Source organism: Stomoxys calcitrans, chromosome 4, assembly GCF_963082655.1.
Source record: "Stomoxys calcitrans chromosome 4, idStoCalc2.1, whole genome shotgun sequence".
NCBI classification, from domain to species: domain Eukaryota; kingdom Metazoa; phylum Arthropoda; class Insecta; order Diptera; family Muscidae; genus Stomoxys; species Stomoxys calcitrans.
Genome location: NC_081555.1, coordinates 27099094 through 27116880, shown reverse-complemented (window position 1 = coordinate 27116880; position 17787 = coordinate 27099094). Strand labels below are relative to the sequence as shown.

At 39.2% G+C, this 17787-nt stretch overlaps 4 protein-coding genes across 9 annotated transcripts in view; 2 read left to right on the top strand and 2 right to left on the bottom strand.

The window, feature by feature from the left end:
• Positions 1–315: 315 nt before the first annotated feature.
• The window catches only part of LOC106090623 (uncharacterized), a 29756-nt gene continuing 12284 nt past the window's right edge, over positions 316–17787 (top strand). Inside the window, exons 1-2 of one of the 6 annotated variants that reach the window (XM_013256889.2) lie at positions 316–503; positions 16873–17373. In XM_013256889.2, coding sequence (XP_013112343.2) covers positions 17250–17373 — 124 coding nt within the window. In that variant the 5' untranslated portion in view covers positions 316–503; positions 16873–17249. The other 5 variants (XM_013256892.2, XM_013256888.2, XM_013256891.2 and 2 more) reach the window with 5 other exon arrangements.
• LOC106090625 (zinc finger protein 652) lies at positions 487–7103 on the bottom strand. The gene is made up of 4 exons (XM_013256894.2): positions 6354–7103; positions 2597–2889; positions 1243–2281; positions 487–1185 (listed from the first exon to the last, which is right to left on the bottom strand). The coding sequence occupies exons 1-4, from the start codon at positions 7010–7012 to the stop codon at positions 630–632; spliced, it is 2547 nt and encodes an 848-aa protein (XP_013112348.2). The 5' UTR covers positions 7013–7103; the 3' UTR covers positions 487–629.
• On the top strand, positions 8835–9519 carry LOC106090631 (large ribosomal subunit protein uL14m). The gene has a single exon (XM_013256900.2). It carries the CDS (start codon positions 8952–8954, stop codon positions 9438–9440), a length of 489 nt encoding a protein of 162 aa, XP_013112354.2. The 5' UTR covers positions 8835–8951; the 3' UTR covers positions 9441–9519.
• On the bottom strand, positions 9440–10706 carry LOC106090630 (DNA replication complex GINS protein PSF3). Its single transcript, XM_013256899.2, has 3 exons — positions 10547–10706; positions 10087–10481; positions 9440–9669 (listed from the first exon to the last, which is right to left on the bottom strand). Exons 1-3 carry the CDS (start codon positions 10647–10649, stop codon positions 9526–9528), a joined length of 642 nt encoding a protein of 213 aa, XP_013112353.1. The 5' UTR covers positions 10650–10706; the 3' UTR covers positions 9440–9525.

Here is a 17787-nt window from a genome sequence, read left to right as displayed (position 1 = left end):
ACAAGGTGGCCTTGAACTTGAGAAGGACTCATCGTCGAGATAACACCAATCGAGTCTGCCTTAACGCCCACCGAAAGTTCCCGATCAACAATAAATCGCATGCAGTCGACAACTGCACCGTCCTAAAGCACCAACAAGGGGGCCTTGAACTTGCGAAGGCCTCAACGCCGAGATTACACCAACCGAGCACTCATAAAGAAGAGCCGAAGACGACAGCCTAACACAATTAGATTATAATATAAAATTGAAATTAAATAAAGTCACCTTATTGTTAACCCTCTAATTCTAATTTACTTGTGTTATCACTTCAGGTTGGTGGATCCTTATATTGATCCCGGAGACGACTGAACTTACCTCAGCTTTCGACAAAACCACGTTACAACCTTTGGGGCTGTACATAGATGACGAAAGGGTCACATAGTCCGTCGAAGACACTTGTGTTGTTTCTCGAATGTATATATTACCTTTTGTTTCCTGTGCTCAAACTCCAATGCTTTTTGGGGGTATGTAAAATTTTGTAATTTACATTTTATTGATTAAAATTTATGTTTGCATAAATTAGAAAAAATACAACTAAGCCTAAGTATCAAACAAAACATAAACATTAAATACTTGCATATCTATCTATATTACAAATGTGTGGGCGTTGGATGTGGCGGTGGCAATAGAGCTGGATCTATGGAGGGGGTTTGTACCGTAGACACCACGGCCATGGGATTCAATAAATGTTGACCCAAATACAAGGGAGGTGTGGTTGAATTTTCAGTATTATGTTGCATGGATGTTAATGACTGCGATGCTTCGGCAGGTGCCTCCTCACCCATAAGTTCCTCGGAAGTTGGGGGCATCTCTTCATTGCCATCACCAACGCCGCCGGGTTGATCCGCTTTGCGTAAACGCCCTGTAAATGAGGTAACCACCACACCATGTACAGATCTCAAATGAGCGTTGAGACCATAACGCTGCAAGAAAGCAGCACTGCATTGATCACAACGAAAACGTTCGCCGGTGTGACGTCTAATATGTGCCTTCAAATCATTGCTCTGGGCAAATGCTTGAGGACATTGTGGGCATTTGTAGGGCTTCTCACCAGTGTGGGTGCGCATGTGTATGGTAAGATTGTAGGGACGATGAAAACCTTTGCCGCATAGGTTACAAAGATTGGGCTTGAGACCAATGTGGTATCTAGAGTTAAATGAATTTTAATTTTAATAAAAATAATCAGTGTACTCTATTGCCTACCTTTCATGCATTTTCAAATCAGTGCTGCGTGGAAAACCTTTCTCGCAGAAACGACATTTGTAAGGCTTTTCGCCTGTGTGCCTACGCATATGTATTTTAAGGTATTCATTGCGCTGAAAAGAATCCCCGCATATGCTACATAGAAAGTTTCGAGGCTGCGAATGCTCCTTCTTTGAATGCTCTTTCATTTGCTCCTTTTCGGGAAAGGTGGCTGGACAATGCTTGCAGGCATATAAGCGATCGGTATGCAACAATTTGTGCCTTACCAAATAGGTTTTGGTGGTGAATTTCTTTTCGCACATGTCGCAGGCGAATTGAGGTTTTGGAGCTGCAGGATTTTTATTATGGCGCGTTTCTATATGCCGCAGCAGATGGTCTTTTCGTCCATAGGCTGAATCACACTGGTCACACTTAAAGTTCTTTTCCGCATGTATGCTTTGTATGTGTTTCTGCAGATGATCGGAACGTGAAAAACCTTTGCTGCAGAATTTGCAGGTATGAGGCTTCTCATCACTGTGAGTCAACATGTGACGCAGCAAATGATTATAGCGCGAAAATGTTCGATCACATTGTTGGCAACGATTTTCTTCTTGCTTGGAGGCACCATAGCGACGCCGAGGTTTTCGTTGCTTTTCACCAGTTGAGGAACATGTGGGTTTGTCTTTTTGGGTTTTGCGTTGCTTTCTCATTTTAAGTGGCTTATCGTCATCGTCATCTTCCTCATTTTCATTAACCTCTTTATCTTCTGCTTCGTCCCGCTCCCCTTCATCATCATCCTCATCGTCATCTTTATCGCTATAATCCTCATCGTCATCACTGGTCTGTTCTTCACTGTTATATGCATTAGCCAATACATCATGCAAATTATCATCGTCGTCTGTGTCTGTATCTACAATTGGTTCTAGTTTTTGTACAAAAATTTCTGGCTTTTCCGGCTTTAGAATATCTATTATGGGTTTGCATTCATCCAATGCAACACCTTCTTGTGGCTTGGTATTCTTATCGAATAGACTGAGGTCAATATAGTCCGGTTTCTCAACTGTAATGAAAAAATATTTTCAAAATATTTGCACTTTAATAGAGATTTATTCAAATTTATTAATACGAACCCTTATATGTATTTAATTTTTGTTTTTGGAAAAAATGTCTCTTCTTTTTTGCTTTTTGTTCTTTTTGGTTTCATTTGTTCCTTTTCTTTTTTTTTAATTTTCACGCTTTTATATTATTAACAAGTTAAAACGTTTAACGCGCCATAAATTTTCTAATTGGTTTCTCCCACCCTTATAGCTTGGTTAGTGATATTGGAACACTTTGATATTGGTTGGTCTATATTGATAATCGGTTGAGTACTTGCCTTTTATGGACACATCAGACGGCGACAAATTGTCAACAAAATGTTTAACATCTTCTTCATCTTCCATATCCTTATCATCATCATGTTTTGCGGCAACCTCTTCGTCACTGGAGATTGGGTTTGTTACAACAGCGGCTTTTTCACTTTGTGTAGTTGTGTCAGCATTATCCGGCTCATCATCGTCATCTTCATAGTCCGGCCAATGACTGCTGTAATTGTTGAGAGCAGTTGATGATGAGTGGCTGGTACGATTCTCGATTTGTATTTCGGGTTCATCAAGTGATACCTTGGAACTGTGTGGGTGAAAAGACCATTCGTTAGCGGGATCAATTATGCAAGGAGAACATCAAACATTAATGAAAATTTAAAATAATGGTCGCCAAAACGGTTTTTGGGGAAGAGAACTCTAAAAGAAAGTTTTCCACAGACAATTATAAAGTAACATGAGATGGACTTCTCATATATCATAAAATGCTGCTCATGAAGGCTGATATCTGCCTGATCACCTGTAGACGAATGTGAGCCAATTTAACGCACCACCTTTCCTCACCATAACGATTTTGATATCCGACAAGGTCAAGGAGTGTGGAACCTACTGAGAAAGCTTTCAGATGTCGGGTCGTAGGCTGGAAATGGGGTCTGAATCCGAGAATATTCCACAGGTTGCACAGGAGCTTCAGTAGTTTGGAAGACAGTGATGGAAAATTATTTGCAATATAAGGACAACACAATAGGTTCAAAGATCATGTTGTCTTGGCATAGGCTGGGGGAAGAGATCATGCCTACTTGGGCTCTCAGATTTTGGGCACTATGTCGATGGGTCGTAGGCTCGAAATGGGGTCTGAATCCGAGGAATATTCAGCAGCCAATTCAGGAGCCTCAATAGTTTGGTAGACTGTGATGGAGAAAAATTGCAACATAAGGACAATCTAACAGGTTCGGAGAACGTTTTGTCTTGGCATAGGTGGGGCGATAAGAACCACGCTAATCAGGCACTAGGGACTCTTTTAGATGTCCAACCCATAGACATACAGATTAAGTATGAGGCAGCCACTGCGGCCTGCGGAGGCCAACAGGGCGCAGAGGTTGGCATGTCCGCCTATGATGCTGAACGCCAGGGTTCGAATCCTGGCGAGACCATCAAAAAAAATTTTTAGCGGTGGTTTTCCCCTCCTAATGATGGCAACATTTGTGAGGTAATATGCCATGTTAAACTTCTCTCCAAAGAGGTGTCAAACTGCGGCATGCCGTTCGGACTCGGCTATAAAAAGGAGGCCCCTTATCATTGAGCTTAAAACTTGAATCGGACTGCACTCATTGATAGGTGAAAAGTTTGCCCCTGTTCCTTAGTGGAATGTTTATGGGCAAAATTTGCATTTGCAGCCACTGCGACTGTAAGATTGAAAGTGATGGTAGAGTGGATGGTAGATAGGAATAGGCCATGAAATGACTGTAAGCAGCACACGCGTTGGAACTCTCAGCGCCTTTTTGTGTGGTGTCATCACGAGAAGCTTAGCTGAGAGCTATCATAGGTTGCGGATAGTGGAATGCTCCTTATACGGAGTAGCCGCCACTGCACTGCAGCGATATCGTTTGGAGAGTCTCAGAGAGAGACCGGTCGGCATCTAGGTTAGGTTAAATTGGCAGTCTGCCATCAGACTCACTTAGATGGCTTCGTCCATTGTGATATTACAGGAACAGGAGAAGGAAGATACCTTCTAGTTCCTACCGTTGAACCGTCCAGATCGCTTTAAAAAGTCCAACAACTTGCGAATGTTCACATTCGCTAAATCAAAAAAGTTCTCAAAGAAATGAGAACATAAAGTGGAACTCCTCTGACTGCCAATGCGGGACACACACACAGCAGATGTTCTATAGTCTCTTCTTCCTCGACGTCCTCGCAGCTTCGGCAAAAGTCGTTACTGGCAACCTCCAGTATGTCAGCCTATTTTCCGATCAGACCGGGACCTGTCATGACAGACACAATGACTAAGACGTCTGTTCTTGCCGGTGACAGCAAAGCGGTAGACCTCTTCAAGTCTATATTAGGCCACATAATTTTGGAATAGGTTAGGTTTAAGTGGCAGTCTGCCATCAGACTCACGTTTTCGCCCATTGTGATACCACAGAAACAGGAAAAGGTAAGACCTTCTAATTCCTACCGTTGAATCCTGGTCACTTTTAAAAGCCCAAACTTGCGAATGTTCACATCCGCTAAATCAGACATGTTATCAACGAATTGAGAATATAAAGTGGAACTCCTTCTGACTGCGGGACACACACACAGCAGATATTCTATAGTCTCTTCTTCCTCGACGTCCTTAAAGCTTCGGCAAAAGTCGTTACTGGCAAACTCCAGTCTGTCAGCATGTTTTCCGATCAGACAGTGACATGTCATGACGGACACAATGACTGAGACGTCTGTTCTAGCCGGTGACAGCAAATCGGTAGACCTCTTCAAGTCTAGCTTAGTTCACATGGTTTTGGAATGCTCACAGCCCCTCTTTGTGACCATCTATCATTCGTTGCCCTTCGGATCTGATCCTGAAGACTAAGCTTATATGTTACTGCACTAGCTGTTGCTAAAATGCTGCATGTCTGTGATACACAATAGGACAAGGCGATCGGTCCTATGGACCAAAACAAGCTTGGAACGCCTATGGAACTTGACGAGGATCGCAACCTCCACATAAAATAAGTGGCAACAACAAAAGAGGCAAATCCCAGAGTGCCTTCTCCGCACACTACCCCGTCTGTGCCGGGATTGAAAAGCCTTGTAGTCTGGTTCTGTTCGATCTTGCACAAATACTACCTATGATGCTCCATGTGACAAGGCGAGTTATTGGCACATTTAAATAATCAATGGCCACCATGTTCTGCAGCGAATGGTCCGTTGGGCCGGAACGAGCTTCCTCACCTACAGGGGCTAGACGAGGATCGCCACTTCCACATATAGACATGTGGCTACAACAACAGAGGACACAACTTTCGATATCTCAACTTCTGCACGGTGAATGAGAATTTCATCCTATCAGAATAGTATGAAATTGCAGCAGTTTGCACCATGTTGTTCAACCATGAATTTGTTGAGCGATCCTAGAGTGATAAAGCTAAAGAGAGACCTAATCTTAGCCTAGTCTGTTTCCGAGCAGGTTATGAACTGTCACAATTTCCCATGTTCATCCACAGCCCTAAGTCGTTCAAGGAGCTGGCCCCGATAGGCTACACTGATTCTGAAGAATGATGTAAAGTGAGTCGGGTACGTGACAAAGGTCCTTAACCTGTCTCTGAACTAAGACACTTAATAGGTCGCGGACAATCAGCAGTATCGGGTGGAGAGTCTCAGTGAGAGGCCGGGCGGCACCGGTTCTTGCTTAAATAATGAGTGCCAGTGTCTTTAAATAATCAATACCCATTATGTTCCTACGGCGATGGGTCCTTAGCTGGGACCACTCGGACACGTAACCTTTTCGTCTGTTCAGGCAATCCTACTCGATTTACTATCAGATCACTTTGGATGCTTCCTGCCCAAGTTATAGAAGATGAATGTAAAATGTAAAAAAAAAACAAGTAAAATGTTAACTGGCCAAAGGAGGTTTCAACGACATTTATCAATTTAAAAGAAGTACCAATAAAGCGACTGAATTTTATTGACATTTTAAAACAGCTCAGGTGGTAAATATAAAAGAAGGGGCCTTATTTTCCCCTTAAAACAATATATATTGAATTCTTTTGTATATTCCTTTGTAGTACTTACATTTTCAATGAACTCTCTTTAATTTTATGAACTTTTGTCAAATGCCGCTTTAGATGATCCTTACGGGCAAATTCTCTCATACAGACATGGCATCTGTAATCGCATCGTATACCTTCGCTGGGATGTTCGGTGGACAAATGAACCTTCAGTTGACCAAGATAATTGAATTTCTCACCGCACACTCTACACTTCTTGCCCTCATAGTTATGGGCGGTGACTCGATGTTGGCGTAGTTCACCAACAACGAAAAATTTTTTAGGGCAAGACTCACACTGGAATACCGAAGTTTTCTCCGTTTGTGTATACCTATCTGCCACACGGCGGTTGTTAGAGGTGGGCGTTCCCTTGTCCCCATCCTTTTTCTGGTCCTTCCAGGTTATATCATACAAAACCTTAAGACGGCAATATGCCTCCTCTGTCTGTCGCTTGAAACTATAAGCACTACGGGCCAATTCTAAACATGCCGTACAGATATTAGTGGGCAGCTTATCATCCCGATCCACCGGATATTTAGTGCATTCGGTAAGAATTTCAGCTACAGTATTTTTTTTGCCCCCCGTTTCAGGCTTTACTTTGTCAAATATGGGATATAAATCAGTCTCTTTTTGTAAACAAATTCGGCAAATGGTATGTTTATTAAAAACCTCCGATATTTCCATTGTTAACACAAATTATGTTTTTTTATATATATATATATATTTTTTTTTGCAAAATTTATTAAAACATTTGTATTGATTTTGTTTACAGAGGCTTGTAAAAATTGCTTCTTCTTAACAAAGAATGGTAATTCGTGTTGGATTGATAGCATTGTTAGGCTTCTAAAAGTTGATTATTTCGGGGTAAACGTATAGTAAAGTAGTTGTGCAAGTTGGAATGAGGTATTCGGTTGTCAGTGTTCAGTAAAAGCTATAAACGTAACAAAACAGAACAAAATATTTTAAATGCGTTTCTTGTTAATAGATTTCACTCTTAAAAAAGTCGGAAAAAAACCGACGAAACGTCGAGGAAAGGATGAAATAAACTTGTTTTATTTGCATTTTGAAACATATTGACCCTAACAACCCGCAAGAATCACTTAAAAGATTCACGGTTACATTATTGAAACACTACAAAAATCTCAATGATAACATATACTTTCATGAACATATTTTCATAAGTAAAGGCTGGTACTATATTCGTTTTTCAGAGCTGAAAACACATATTTTTCACGGTTACTTTTTTATAACACTATGAAAATCTCAATGATAACATAAACCTTAATGAATTTGTTTTCATAAGTAAAGGCTGGTACTATATTCGTTTTTTAGAGGTGAAAACATATGTAATTCACGGTTACTTTTTTGAAAAAATACAAAAATCTGAAAATTGCATTATAATTTTATGATTTTTTTTTTAAGTAATGATTATTCAAATTACAGAATGCATTTTGTTCTTGTAGAGTATCTGCAACCAATGGCATTTAAAGAAATCAACATTCCACGATAAACCATACTGCTTTGGTTCAACAACCTTCTAACATGCAGCGGCCTCAATTCTTATTGGTCTTGAATTGCTGCCAACACTTTAGATGTGGGTATACCCTCAGAGACCACACTTTGGACCCACCTAAGTGAAGTCGCAGAGTTACAAGATGGGAATATTTATCAGAAACGCTAAATTATAGATGGAAATGCAATACACTGTTACAACAACAAGCACGGGACTGAAAATTCAGCTGGGAGCTAACGGGGGCGTGCATCCACAGGTTGGGTATCGTGGAACGCTTTGTATATGGAGTAGCTGCAATTGAAGTGGCGGGCAATCAGTAGTATCGAGTGGAGAGTCTCAGTGAGAGGCCGGGCGGCAACGGCTTTTGTTTAAATACTGATTCCCAATGATACTCGATGTATAAAAGCGAATTATTGACGCCTTTAAATAAGCAATGATCATAAGGTTCTTGTGGCGATCGGTCCTATGGACCGAAACGAGCTTGCTCACCTATGGAGATTGATGAGGATCCCCATATACACACACAAATGTTGCCAACAAATGTTAAGGTTAGTTTGGTTGTTTGCTATTGCAAAAACGTGGTTTTACATTTTAAACCACGTCTTAACCTTGCGGAGTGGCTTTCACAGCCGACTTTTAATCAGCTAAAAGTAAATCTTACAAATCGCATAAGCTAAACATTCCTTCGGAAGGAAATATTATTTAGTATAACATCCCTGTATTTTTGACATATGAATAGGCAGGGTTGCCGAATAAAAATTTACATCCGGCAAGATATCAAAAAATTCGTTCACTTGAAAAAAATAAAAGTATCTTTCAGTTTTTGGAATTTGATAAAGCAGGTAATGGAATTTTCCCAATTTTGTTACACACTTATTTTTTAAAACATGCAAGTGATCTCACGCTTAGTTTGGCGTTTTTTGGTTTCAGATGCTTTTCTACAGTATAAGTGGAAATTTCTACTAACCTCTGTAGGATTTTTTTTTTGATTTTTGGCAACCCTGTTGGGTTGGTTCTTGTTATTTAATTGAATTGGGAGTCAGCAAAGAAATCGAGAAATTATTTTTTTTAACACAAAACTGCATTAAATCTTACGAAAATATTATCAAAATGTCATTTCTATGGAAAACCCTTAAAACTCCAACTCTAACGAATGCTGTGAATACAGTTTGTCAAACACAAACACAGGCCAAGTTGTTACATACCACACCGGTGTGCTGCGAGATACGTAAATTGGCTCGTTTGCGAGTGGTGGACAACAGTGATATTGGCAAAAGGGCTATGGCAGAGGGTAGACCACCACGTTGCATTCATGTCTACAATAAACGTGGCATTGGTTTGGTGGGCGACAAAGTGCTGGTAGCCATTAAGGGCCAAATGAAAAAAGGCATCTTGGTGGGTCTGAAACAAAAGCAAAGACCGAAAATTCCCAAATTTGACAGCAACAACCTGGTGTTGATCGATGACAATGGAACACCATTGGGTACGCGTATTCATGTGCCTGTGCCCACTATATTGCGCACAATTCTCAAGGAGCGAACCCAAGCTAAGGGAGCGGATTATACAAAGGTTTTGGCCATTGCAAGTAGATTTGTATAAAGAATTAAAAAGTCATTATTGTTTACCTTATATTGTGTTTAACGAAAGAAAATAAAAGTTTTATTGTTACCAGCGTAAATCACGACTACAATGTTTGCCGCTTTTGATCCTGTTCGGGGGAATCTGAGTTAGCATCACTCACACGTTCACGTTTTCGTTTTTTGGTATGTTCCTGCACCATTTCGGAGGCGGCAATGTTGTTGAATTTCATTCGCAGCCAATTGTTGTACTAAAAGAAGGAAGGGAATATTTCAAAGCATATTAAATTAAACATAGATACCATCAATAACAGTCTGGCGTGTAAGGAAGTAGCACAAACTTCTCATATATCAATAAGTGCTGTCCGATTCAAGTAACAGCTCAATGATAAGAGACGTTTTTATAGCCGAATCCGAACAGTGTGCCGCAGTGCAACACCTCTTTGGGGACAATTTTTTACATGGCTGTCATACCAAATGGTACAATATCCCACAGATGTCACCAGCAATAGGAGGGGAAAACCACCGCAGATAATTTTTCCTGATGTTCTCCGATTTGAACCAGGCTCTCAGCGTCACAGGTTGATATTTTCACCTCTGCGCTACGGTGGCCTCCACGTTTACTTCTTCATCTCAAAAAGATTTATTAAATCCAAGTCATGGCTTACCAATGTTACAGTTTTCACTCCAGCTTCATACAATTTATTTTCAATATTATCCAAACGATGTTCTGGTCTGCCAGCTTCACCCGTATTCTTGGAGATATCCAATAAATGCCGTACTCGCTGACGCATGGTTTCAAAGACAATTTTTCCCACCACATGATTGCGATCGTATGGCGTTAAGTAGCGCCCATATTCATAGAAGTATGGATGAAGTTTTCCCAATTCTATGTGTGTCGTTTCAGCCTCACACACTGCCTTGTGTACATTTTTGTAAATATCAGGAACACAGACGCTGAAATAGGGATTATTCACTTTGAGTTCCTTAATATACCAGAGGGGAAGGTTAACAGAGCGTCCAGGATTTAAGTCTTCGGAGTCTGCTCCAGCATCAAGGAAACCTTTTTGGGAGAAATATTAATGATAGTTACAGAAGCTTGTGTCAATGCTTATCTCTTTCCCTTACCCATCTTTAAAAGTTTTGTGTTTACTTTACATTCCACCTTTTCCTGTGTGACAAGTAAATCATCCACCGCATAGTAATTGGGAAAATAGCTTTGAGTATTCATTGTATATATTTATTTGTTTACAAAACCGCAGTAGAATTTTACTTTTGGCGCTGAATATTGTAAAACAGCTGTAAAAATAAATATGTGTGTGTGTTTGTTCACCCTAAACATCATTCACTATAAAATGACTTCATTTAGCACCACAGCAAGCAGCTTTCATATACATAGAACCACATCACATATAATCAGTGTCAACAGTACGGTAGGTCACTTGAAGCATTTACAATTGAGAACAGACAATATGCCTGACTGAAATCAATATAACAAGATAACCAAGGCGGATTTAAAAAGGTGGTCTCACGCGAACGGCTGTTAGCAGCCGGTCAGCTTTATAAAGATGACAGATTTTTGTTTGCATTCTCTCTTTTGTTATTTTCTTTCTCGCATATTCTCTGCTCATGTACGCACACCTATACACACACGCACACAAATTTCTTTATGTGTGTTGGCAAAATGTCGATCAGCTTGATGGCAAAATGACGTATTGCACCTTATGTTTTGTGGTTGTTGTACAAATGAGACCACCTTTAATTGTTCGCCACGCAAGATATCAAGCTTTGCTTGGCCCACACTCATCAATAATTGCTGTGAATGAGGTATCTAAGGAGCTAGTACACAGGTTTGCTCATGAGTGTTGGTCATACAACTGAGCAAGTTCTTTGGTAGAATAGTAGAATGACTTCGGAAATAAAGCGTGGGCTAAAGCTTTAGGTTCTAGGTGTCTGAAGTCCGGTAGACAAGTTTTTTACGAAGGAGTACCACATTACTTAACGGAGGGTTGAGTAAGAATGACCTTGGCTAGTGACAAGGGACCTGAATGACCCTGACAATCTCTAGCCTTTGTAGCAGGGTATACCTGCAAAATTGATCGATGGGTATACCTACATTCCTTCAAACCTACCGAGTTTTTTTGAGCCTATGAGGAACCTTGGCAGCAGAGTTCCAAAAACTACCCTCAATAAGATACATTAGGTTCCAATGCCCTTGGATCGTTTTAAAATTACCATATTCAGCGAGTAGCTCATACTTGGGTTTCCAACACCCTACCGAACATGCTACTGAAGGAGTGTTCCTTTTACACGACCCAGCTCAAATTTCTTAAGCTTTGTTATATCTTGCAACATCCATACTAAGTATGGTCCAAAACGGCTGATAAACGAAATTTGCAATTTAAGTTCTTGCTTGTTGTGACCTCCATTTATCTTTATTTTGCTTCTGCCTATAAAGACAAACCGTGCAAAAGTTATGACACATGAACTTAACTGCAAAGTACGGTTCAAATCAGTTTATAACCTGATATAGCTTCCATGTAAACCGATCTCCTGATTTGACTTCTTGAGCCCCTGGAAGCCGCAATTTTTGTCCGATTTGGCTGTTACGACCAAGAACCTGATATAGCTCCCATGTAAACCGGTCTCTCGATCATCGTTTCTCAATTCCAAGAGCTTTAATTTTTGCTTGTTTGACAGAAGTTTGGCATGTAGAATAAAATTATGCCTTTCAACTAATTTTAATTTGTATACAATTTTTGCTGAATCCATGGCTGTGGGTTCCCAAGATTCGGCCCGTCCGCTTTTACTTGTTTTTTTTTATTCTTTATAATTAACAATTCCATAGTTACTAATTGCTTATTTAATTTGTTTGCCCGATTTAATGATCAAATGAGCAAATTTCTCATCTACTGATTAGTTCTCGTTGAATTTCCTACCCACCTTTTTTTGCGATTTGACATTTGTCAAGTAACCAAGCCAACAATGCTTCATATCAAACATTTGCGAATGAACCAATCAAAACAAATGAATTAAAATGACGTAATATGCATGCGGAATAGATGTAAACAAAAAACAGCTGGTCACATGAACGATGGCAGCATTAGAGCTTTCCCTTCGTTAGGCAGTTCACACACACTTCCGTTACGAACAAGTCATGGCTTTTTTCTACGAGTGTGTGTGCATGTGTGTTTCAATGTATATTGTGTGTATTCATGTTTAAAGAGGAAACTAGAATAAAATGTCCTGCATGACAAAACGGACCTTGGATACGCAGTAAGAAATCAGTACGTGGTTGAAAAGGGCAGCAGCTGGTTGTATTTGTCCATACAAAAATAAAATTATCATTGACAAAAAAGTGAAAAAAAAAATTGAAAACCTAGCGAGCAAAGTAATAAAAAAAGAGGAATTTTCCCAAAAAATGTGTATTAATAAGTGAATAAAAGAAAACAATTTCCAACTTCAAGTTGCCATACCTCTAAAAATTAAGTTCAAAGTGATTTTTGTATAGATAATTTTTCCTAATTTCCAAAATTGAATCATGATAAAAATCTGTGAATCACTTAGCCAGCCATCACCGAGAAAAATCAATAATTATTCATTAAGGAATTGAAAAAAGTCTAAGTGTAATCTATTAAAAGTTTCTGTCATGACTATGGACTATGATTGATTTTGTTATAATTTTGGTGCAAACTGTATTGACATGGTTTTATGTAAAATTTTCTTTGAACATCCTTAAATTTTTGGTATGCTATAATTCCCTTTAAATCCTCTTGTTCGTCGTTCGTTTTTTTGTGTCAAAGCGCTGTGTGTGCGTGGGTATGTCTCCCAGCCCAAGTGCACAGACTACATACACATACACACCCATAAAAAAACCATATTCTCATTTCCCTGCAGTTGCAGTCAAACTTTTTGTTGTCAAAAAACCAAAAACATTGTTGCCATATTGCATTTTAAGCTTTCGCTGTAAAGAGTAGATTAGAGAGTGGAATGAGTTTTAAACATAGAAAAAATAGAGTAGAAATAAATGACCAAGGCAATTGCTACAAAAACAAATCCTATTTCATAAAAAGGTCGGTCGTTTGAAAGGTGAAGTTATTGCTTGTAAAGAATTTTTGTGGCATCTGCAATCCTAGTCTGTTAATTTAATTCAGAAACTAGGAACAACAGATGTCGTTTAGTTCGTATCGTTGAAACAATCAGGTCGCTTTGGAAAGCATTTTAGTTTGTGCATGTTCGTATCCTAAAGTTTAGATTAGTACTAGTTTCCTCCTTCTCGACATCCTCACAGTTACTGAAAAAATTGTTACTTACAACTTTTAGACTATCATCATGTTTTCCAATTAGTCAATGGTGACCTGTCTAATGGGCACGATAAGTGAGATGATATACCTCTCCAGGTTTAGATTAGGCCACACGATCCCCTTAATATATGACCATCTGTTAACCGTACCGTTGTCATTCTTGTCTTATCTCGAACGGTTTTAGTTTCCGTGGATTGTGCAAGGTCTTTCCAACTTGTCTGTTTAACAAACCGCTGGGATACTCGTATCTCAGCGGTCTAGCATCCAGATTAAGTGAATTTTGATTTATTCAACTATTCCGTTGAGATATTTGAGATCAGCCATCCACAAATATGTGATCAGCTGTCTAAAAATGTGTGATCAGCTGTCCTTGGAATACGAATGGAATAAAATACTTACTACTTAATTTAATTGGCTATGACATAACATTTGTTCCACTAGCCGAACGTATAATAGCGTTCCAAGCACCTCGATCTTCTGCGCTCATTCTAAAATATCTGATTACGGCGGTGCCGAGGTAGATAAGGTTACTGACTATCTTAAAGTTGTGGTTCACATATTCTTTATCTGGTTCGGAGTTTTCTTTCGGAGAGATTGATACTGAGGAACGCATATCAGCAAGTGTCATCCTGCAGATTCTTTTTAATTTTGTAGGGATACAAAACTCAGACATTGCTTAAAATAACTTTGACCATATAGGGGTATGGAAAGCGGCTTTGTAGTCAACAAAGAAATGGTAGTTGTTGATTTGTCTCTCTCATGTCTTTTCCAGGATTTGGTGTAGTGTGAATATCTGATCCAGGGTTTTAATCTTTCACACAGTACGCTCGAGAGTATCTTGTATGCGGTGGGGAGGATACTTATTCCTCTGTAGTTGGCACATTCCGTCTTGTCTCCTTTCTTGTGTATGTGACATAGTATGCTGAGGATCCAATCATCGGGTATGCGTTCTTCTTGCCAGATTGCGCAGATAAGCTGATGCATATGCCTTATCAGCGTGTCGCCTCCGGTTGAGCGGGTAACCCGTCGGCACCTGCTGCCTTGGGTCACTGCTACTTGGACCACATTCTGACTATGAGGTAAACATTCTATACCATCATTATTGATTGGTTCGGCGGTATCCTCTTCGCCGCCAACTTCGGACACTAGGAGTTGAGTAAAATGTTCTTTCCATATCCTCAGCATGCCATCTGTATCAGTTACTAGATTTCATTCTTTGTCTCTGCAGGAGGATGTGCCTGCACCAAAGCCATCGGTTTAATGTTTAACGGGATAGGATATGCTTCCGAAATAGGTTGAAAACCAACGTCACCTGGACCTGATTGAATATTTTCCTCGTTATTAAAGAAGGAAGCGAAGTACCTGGCGCCCCATTTGGCCGCTTTTATCACTGCGTTCCCAGAACTTATATGTGCTCCGAAGGTCTGGCAGGAGGCAAGGGTTATATTTATACCAGCAAGGCAAGTTATGCGGCATCAAAGACCTATAAGCCTTACTTCCTTTCAACTTTAAGCTATCGAGCGTAAAGTGGGTATCATGATAATGAGTAGAACATCCAGCGTATTGCTCAGACTCAAGCAGCAAGCATATGTCAAGTTGAGGTGGTAGAAATAAATCTTTCTATGCGCTATGCATTGACATCGAAGGGGTTTATATCAATGTGAGCGACCGACACAGTGATCCAATCCTTAGATCAGTTCCGGGTGGACCGGATTCTTATAGACTGGATAAACCCTATGCCGAATTTCTCATTTTCAAGTTTTTTGCCTGTTAGGGCGAAGATGATTAAATTTTATCTCGTTTTTAAAGCCGAATCTGAGTGGCACTGCTTAGTGATGCCTTTTCGTATATATATATATATATATATATATATATATATATATATATATATATATATATATATATATATATATATATATATATATATATATATATATATATATATATATATATATATATATATATATATATATATATATATATATATATATATATATATATATATATATATATATATATATTATAGGACCTCACACCAATATTTCGAAGTGTTAAAAACGGCACCGCATTCAACACTGGAGTGTGATTGTTGGCACATATACCCTTCAACCTATGGTATGTAATTTCTTCTATGAACATTTCATTAAGGAACAGAGGATCACTTCCCACATATGTCAGAATCAAGTTTTAAGCTCAATGATAAGGAACATTCCTTTTATAGCCGAGTCCGAACGGCGTGCCGTAGGGCGACACCTCTTTGGGGAGAAGTTTTTACGTGAATTCTATGCATGGCACAGTAATTCACATATTTCGTCAGCACAACAAAGAGAACATCATTGAAGCAAAGGTGAGTGGTGAGCATTTGATTACATTGGTAGTTAATTGAAGCGAAAATTGTATTGGCGCAGCGACATGTCGCTACTATTTTGCTCATAGAACTCAGTACCACTTCTACAGAATGTGTTCGCATTTTCTTCGTCACCAGCCCAAAGGTATTGTAGAAGTCAGTACTAGGCTTAAGGAAGGTAGGCGGATATGCTTCCTATTACGTGTGACGTTCTCGCGCAGCGAATTAAACGTCAATTGCTTCAATGAAAAAATCTCTCTTTTTAAACACATGTCTGGCAACATTGTCGGGACACCGTTACATGGCGTTTTCTTTTGTTAGTATCAGTTCAATGCATCCACCACATTGCACAGCATATTGGGAATAATGTCAGCTTATGTACCGTAACTAAGGTTCTTGTTGTTGTTATTGCTGCACATCTTGTTGATTTGTGTTGTTCTTAATATTTTCTTTGCTGTAGTTGTTGCCTAGATATATATCATGCCTGAACCAATACTAATAATACTAAAGTGTAGAACTACAACAAAAGCAACAACTATGCCATGAGTAGTAGTAGATGAATTGTGAACAATAGGGGAGAGTTGAAGAAGTGAGTGTCTGTGCTTAAAAAATACCGTTAGATTTTCTTCATTATGCTTTGGTGCTTGAACATCCTCTAAGAACAAGCAATGCGGCCAACAGTGTAGTAGTTGCTAGAAGATGTACTGTTTTTTTTTTGTTTTTGCAATATTTTTCTGCTTGTTGTTCTGGTTTCCTGCTCATATTATTTTTCCTCTTTATGAATTTTTTTTTTTATTTTTTAGGTCACAATTTGCACCAATAGTCATCATAGCAAGTACAAAAAACAAGAACAAAACAGAGTAAAAATTCATTTCAAGATGAGTAGTAGAATCGTTTAGAAGAGTCAATCATCACTCGCACGAAGAATGAGAAGAAAGAAATTAATTTAGTTGTCAATGAACCATCATTAAATTCAACAACCACAACAACACCAACATCAACAAGCGTCGTGTGCGTGCATTTTTCCAAACATAGATTCGATTTAAATTTATTTTGTCATTTGCGTCTCGAGCGAAAACCCGCAAAACAAAAAATAGAATGATTTGGTAGCGAAAATTTGCTGTTTTGGTGTTTTTCATTTTGTTTTACATATCTTTTGCGTGTAACAACCAACAACACAATGGCTGAGTCAATATCTTCCACTACATCGTCTTCGTGCCGTTTGGATGACGCTGCCTCACATTCCGATTCGATTGTGTGCCAGGGATTCTACAGTGATTCTTCCTTGCAGCCAACGGAGGAAGGTGAGTGTTCGTTTTTCAGAATCATTAGGAAAACACAAGTCAAAACATGAGTCAAACATAAGGGAGTGATTTAAATGACTAAGCTGAAAATGCTCGAAATGAAACAGCCATCATTCATGGAGTATGGAAAGTGCCTGAGTAATAGCCTTTGTCCTATCTGTGAGCAATTTTTCTTTGTTTCTTCTTCTAATTTTGAAGGAATATATTCCACTAAGCACCATCACAGCAACAGGATGTATGAAAATAGTTCATGTCTCATGGTAGGTGACATTAATAAGCAGTTGGGCTATTGGCCAAAAAAAAGAGAAAATTTTGGTCAGGGTCTAGTATTCCATCGTAGTTGTGGTTGGAAAGTTTCAACCACATAGAAGTAGTGGAAGATTAACTAGGACTGCTAGATAATATGTTTGGAAA

What these genes read in the sequence shown, in the direction of transcription:
- LOC106090625 (XM_013256894.2), bottom strand. Translation starts at nt 7,012, where the DNA reads ATGGAAATATCGGAGGTTTTTAATAAACATACCATTTGCCGAATTTGT. An exon ending in AAAGAGAGTTCATTGAAAAT is followed by an intron (nt 2,890 to 6,353) that starts GTAAGTACTACA and finishes TCACCCACACAG; the next exon opens with TTCCAAGGTATCACTTGATG. An exon ending in GTCTGATGTGTCCATAAAAG is followed by an intron (nt 2,282 to 2,596) that starts GCAAGTACTCAA and finishes TTTTCATTACAG; the next exon opens with TTGAGAAACCGGACTATATT.
- LOC106090631 (XM_013256900.2), top strand. Translation starts at nt 8,952, where the DNA reads ATGTCATTTCTATGGAAAACCCTTAAAACTCCAACTCTAACGAATGCT.
- LOC106090630 (XM_013256899.2), bottom strand. Translation starts at nt 10,649, where the DNA reads ATGAATACTCAAAGCTATTTTCCCAATTACTATGCGGTGGATGATTTA. An exon ending in CACAAAACTTTTAAAGATGG is followed by an intron (nt 10,482 to 10,546) that starts GTAAGGGAAAGA and finishes TCTCCCAAAAAG; the next exon opens with GTTTCCTTGATGCTGGAGCA. An exon ending in GAGTGAAAACTGTAACATTG is followed by an intron (nt 9,670 to 10,086) that starts GTAAGCCATGAC and finishes TCCTTCTTTTAG; the next exon opens with TACAACAATTGGCTGCGAAT.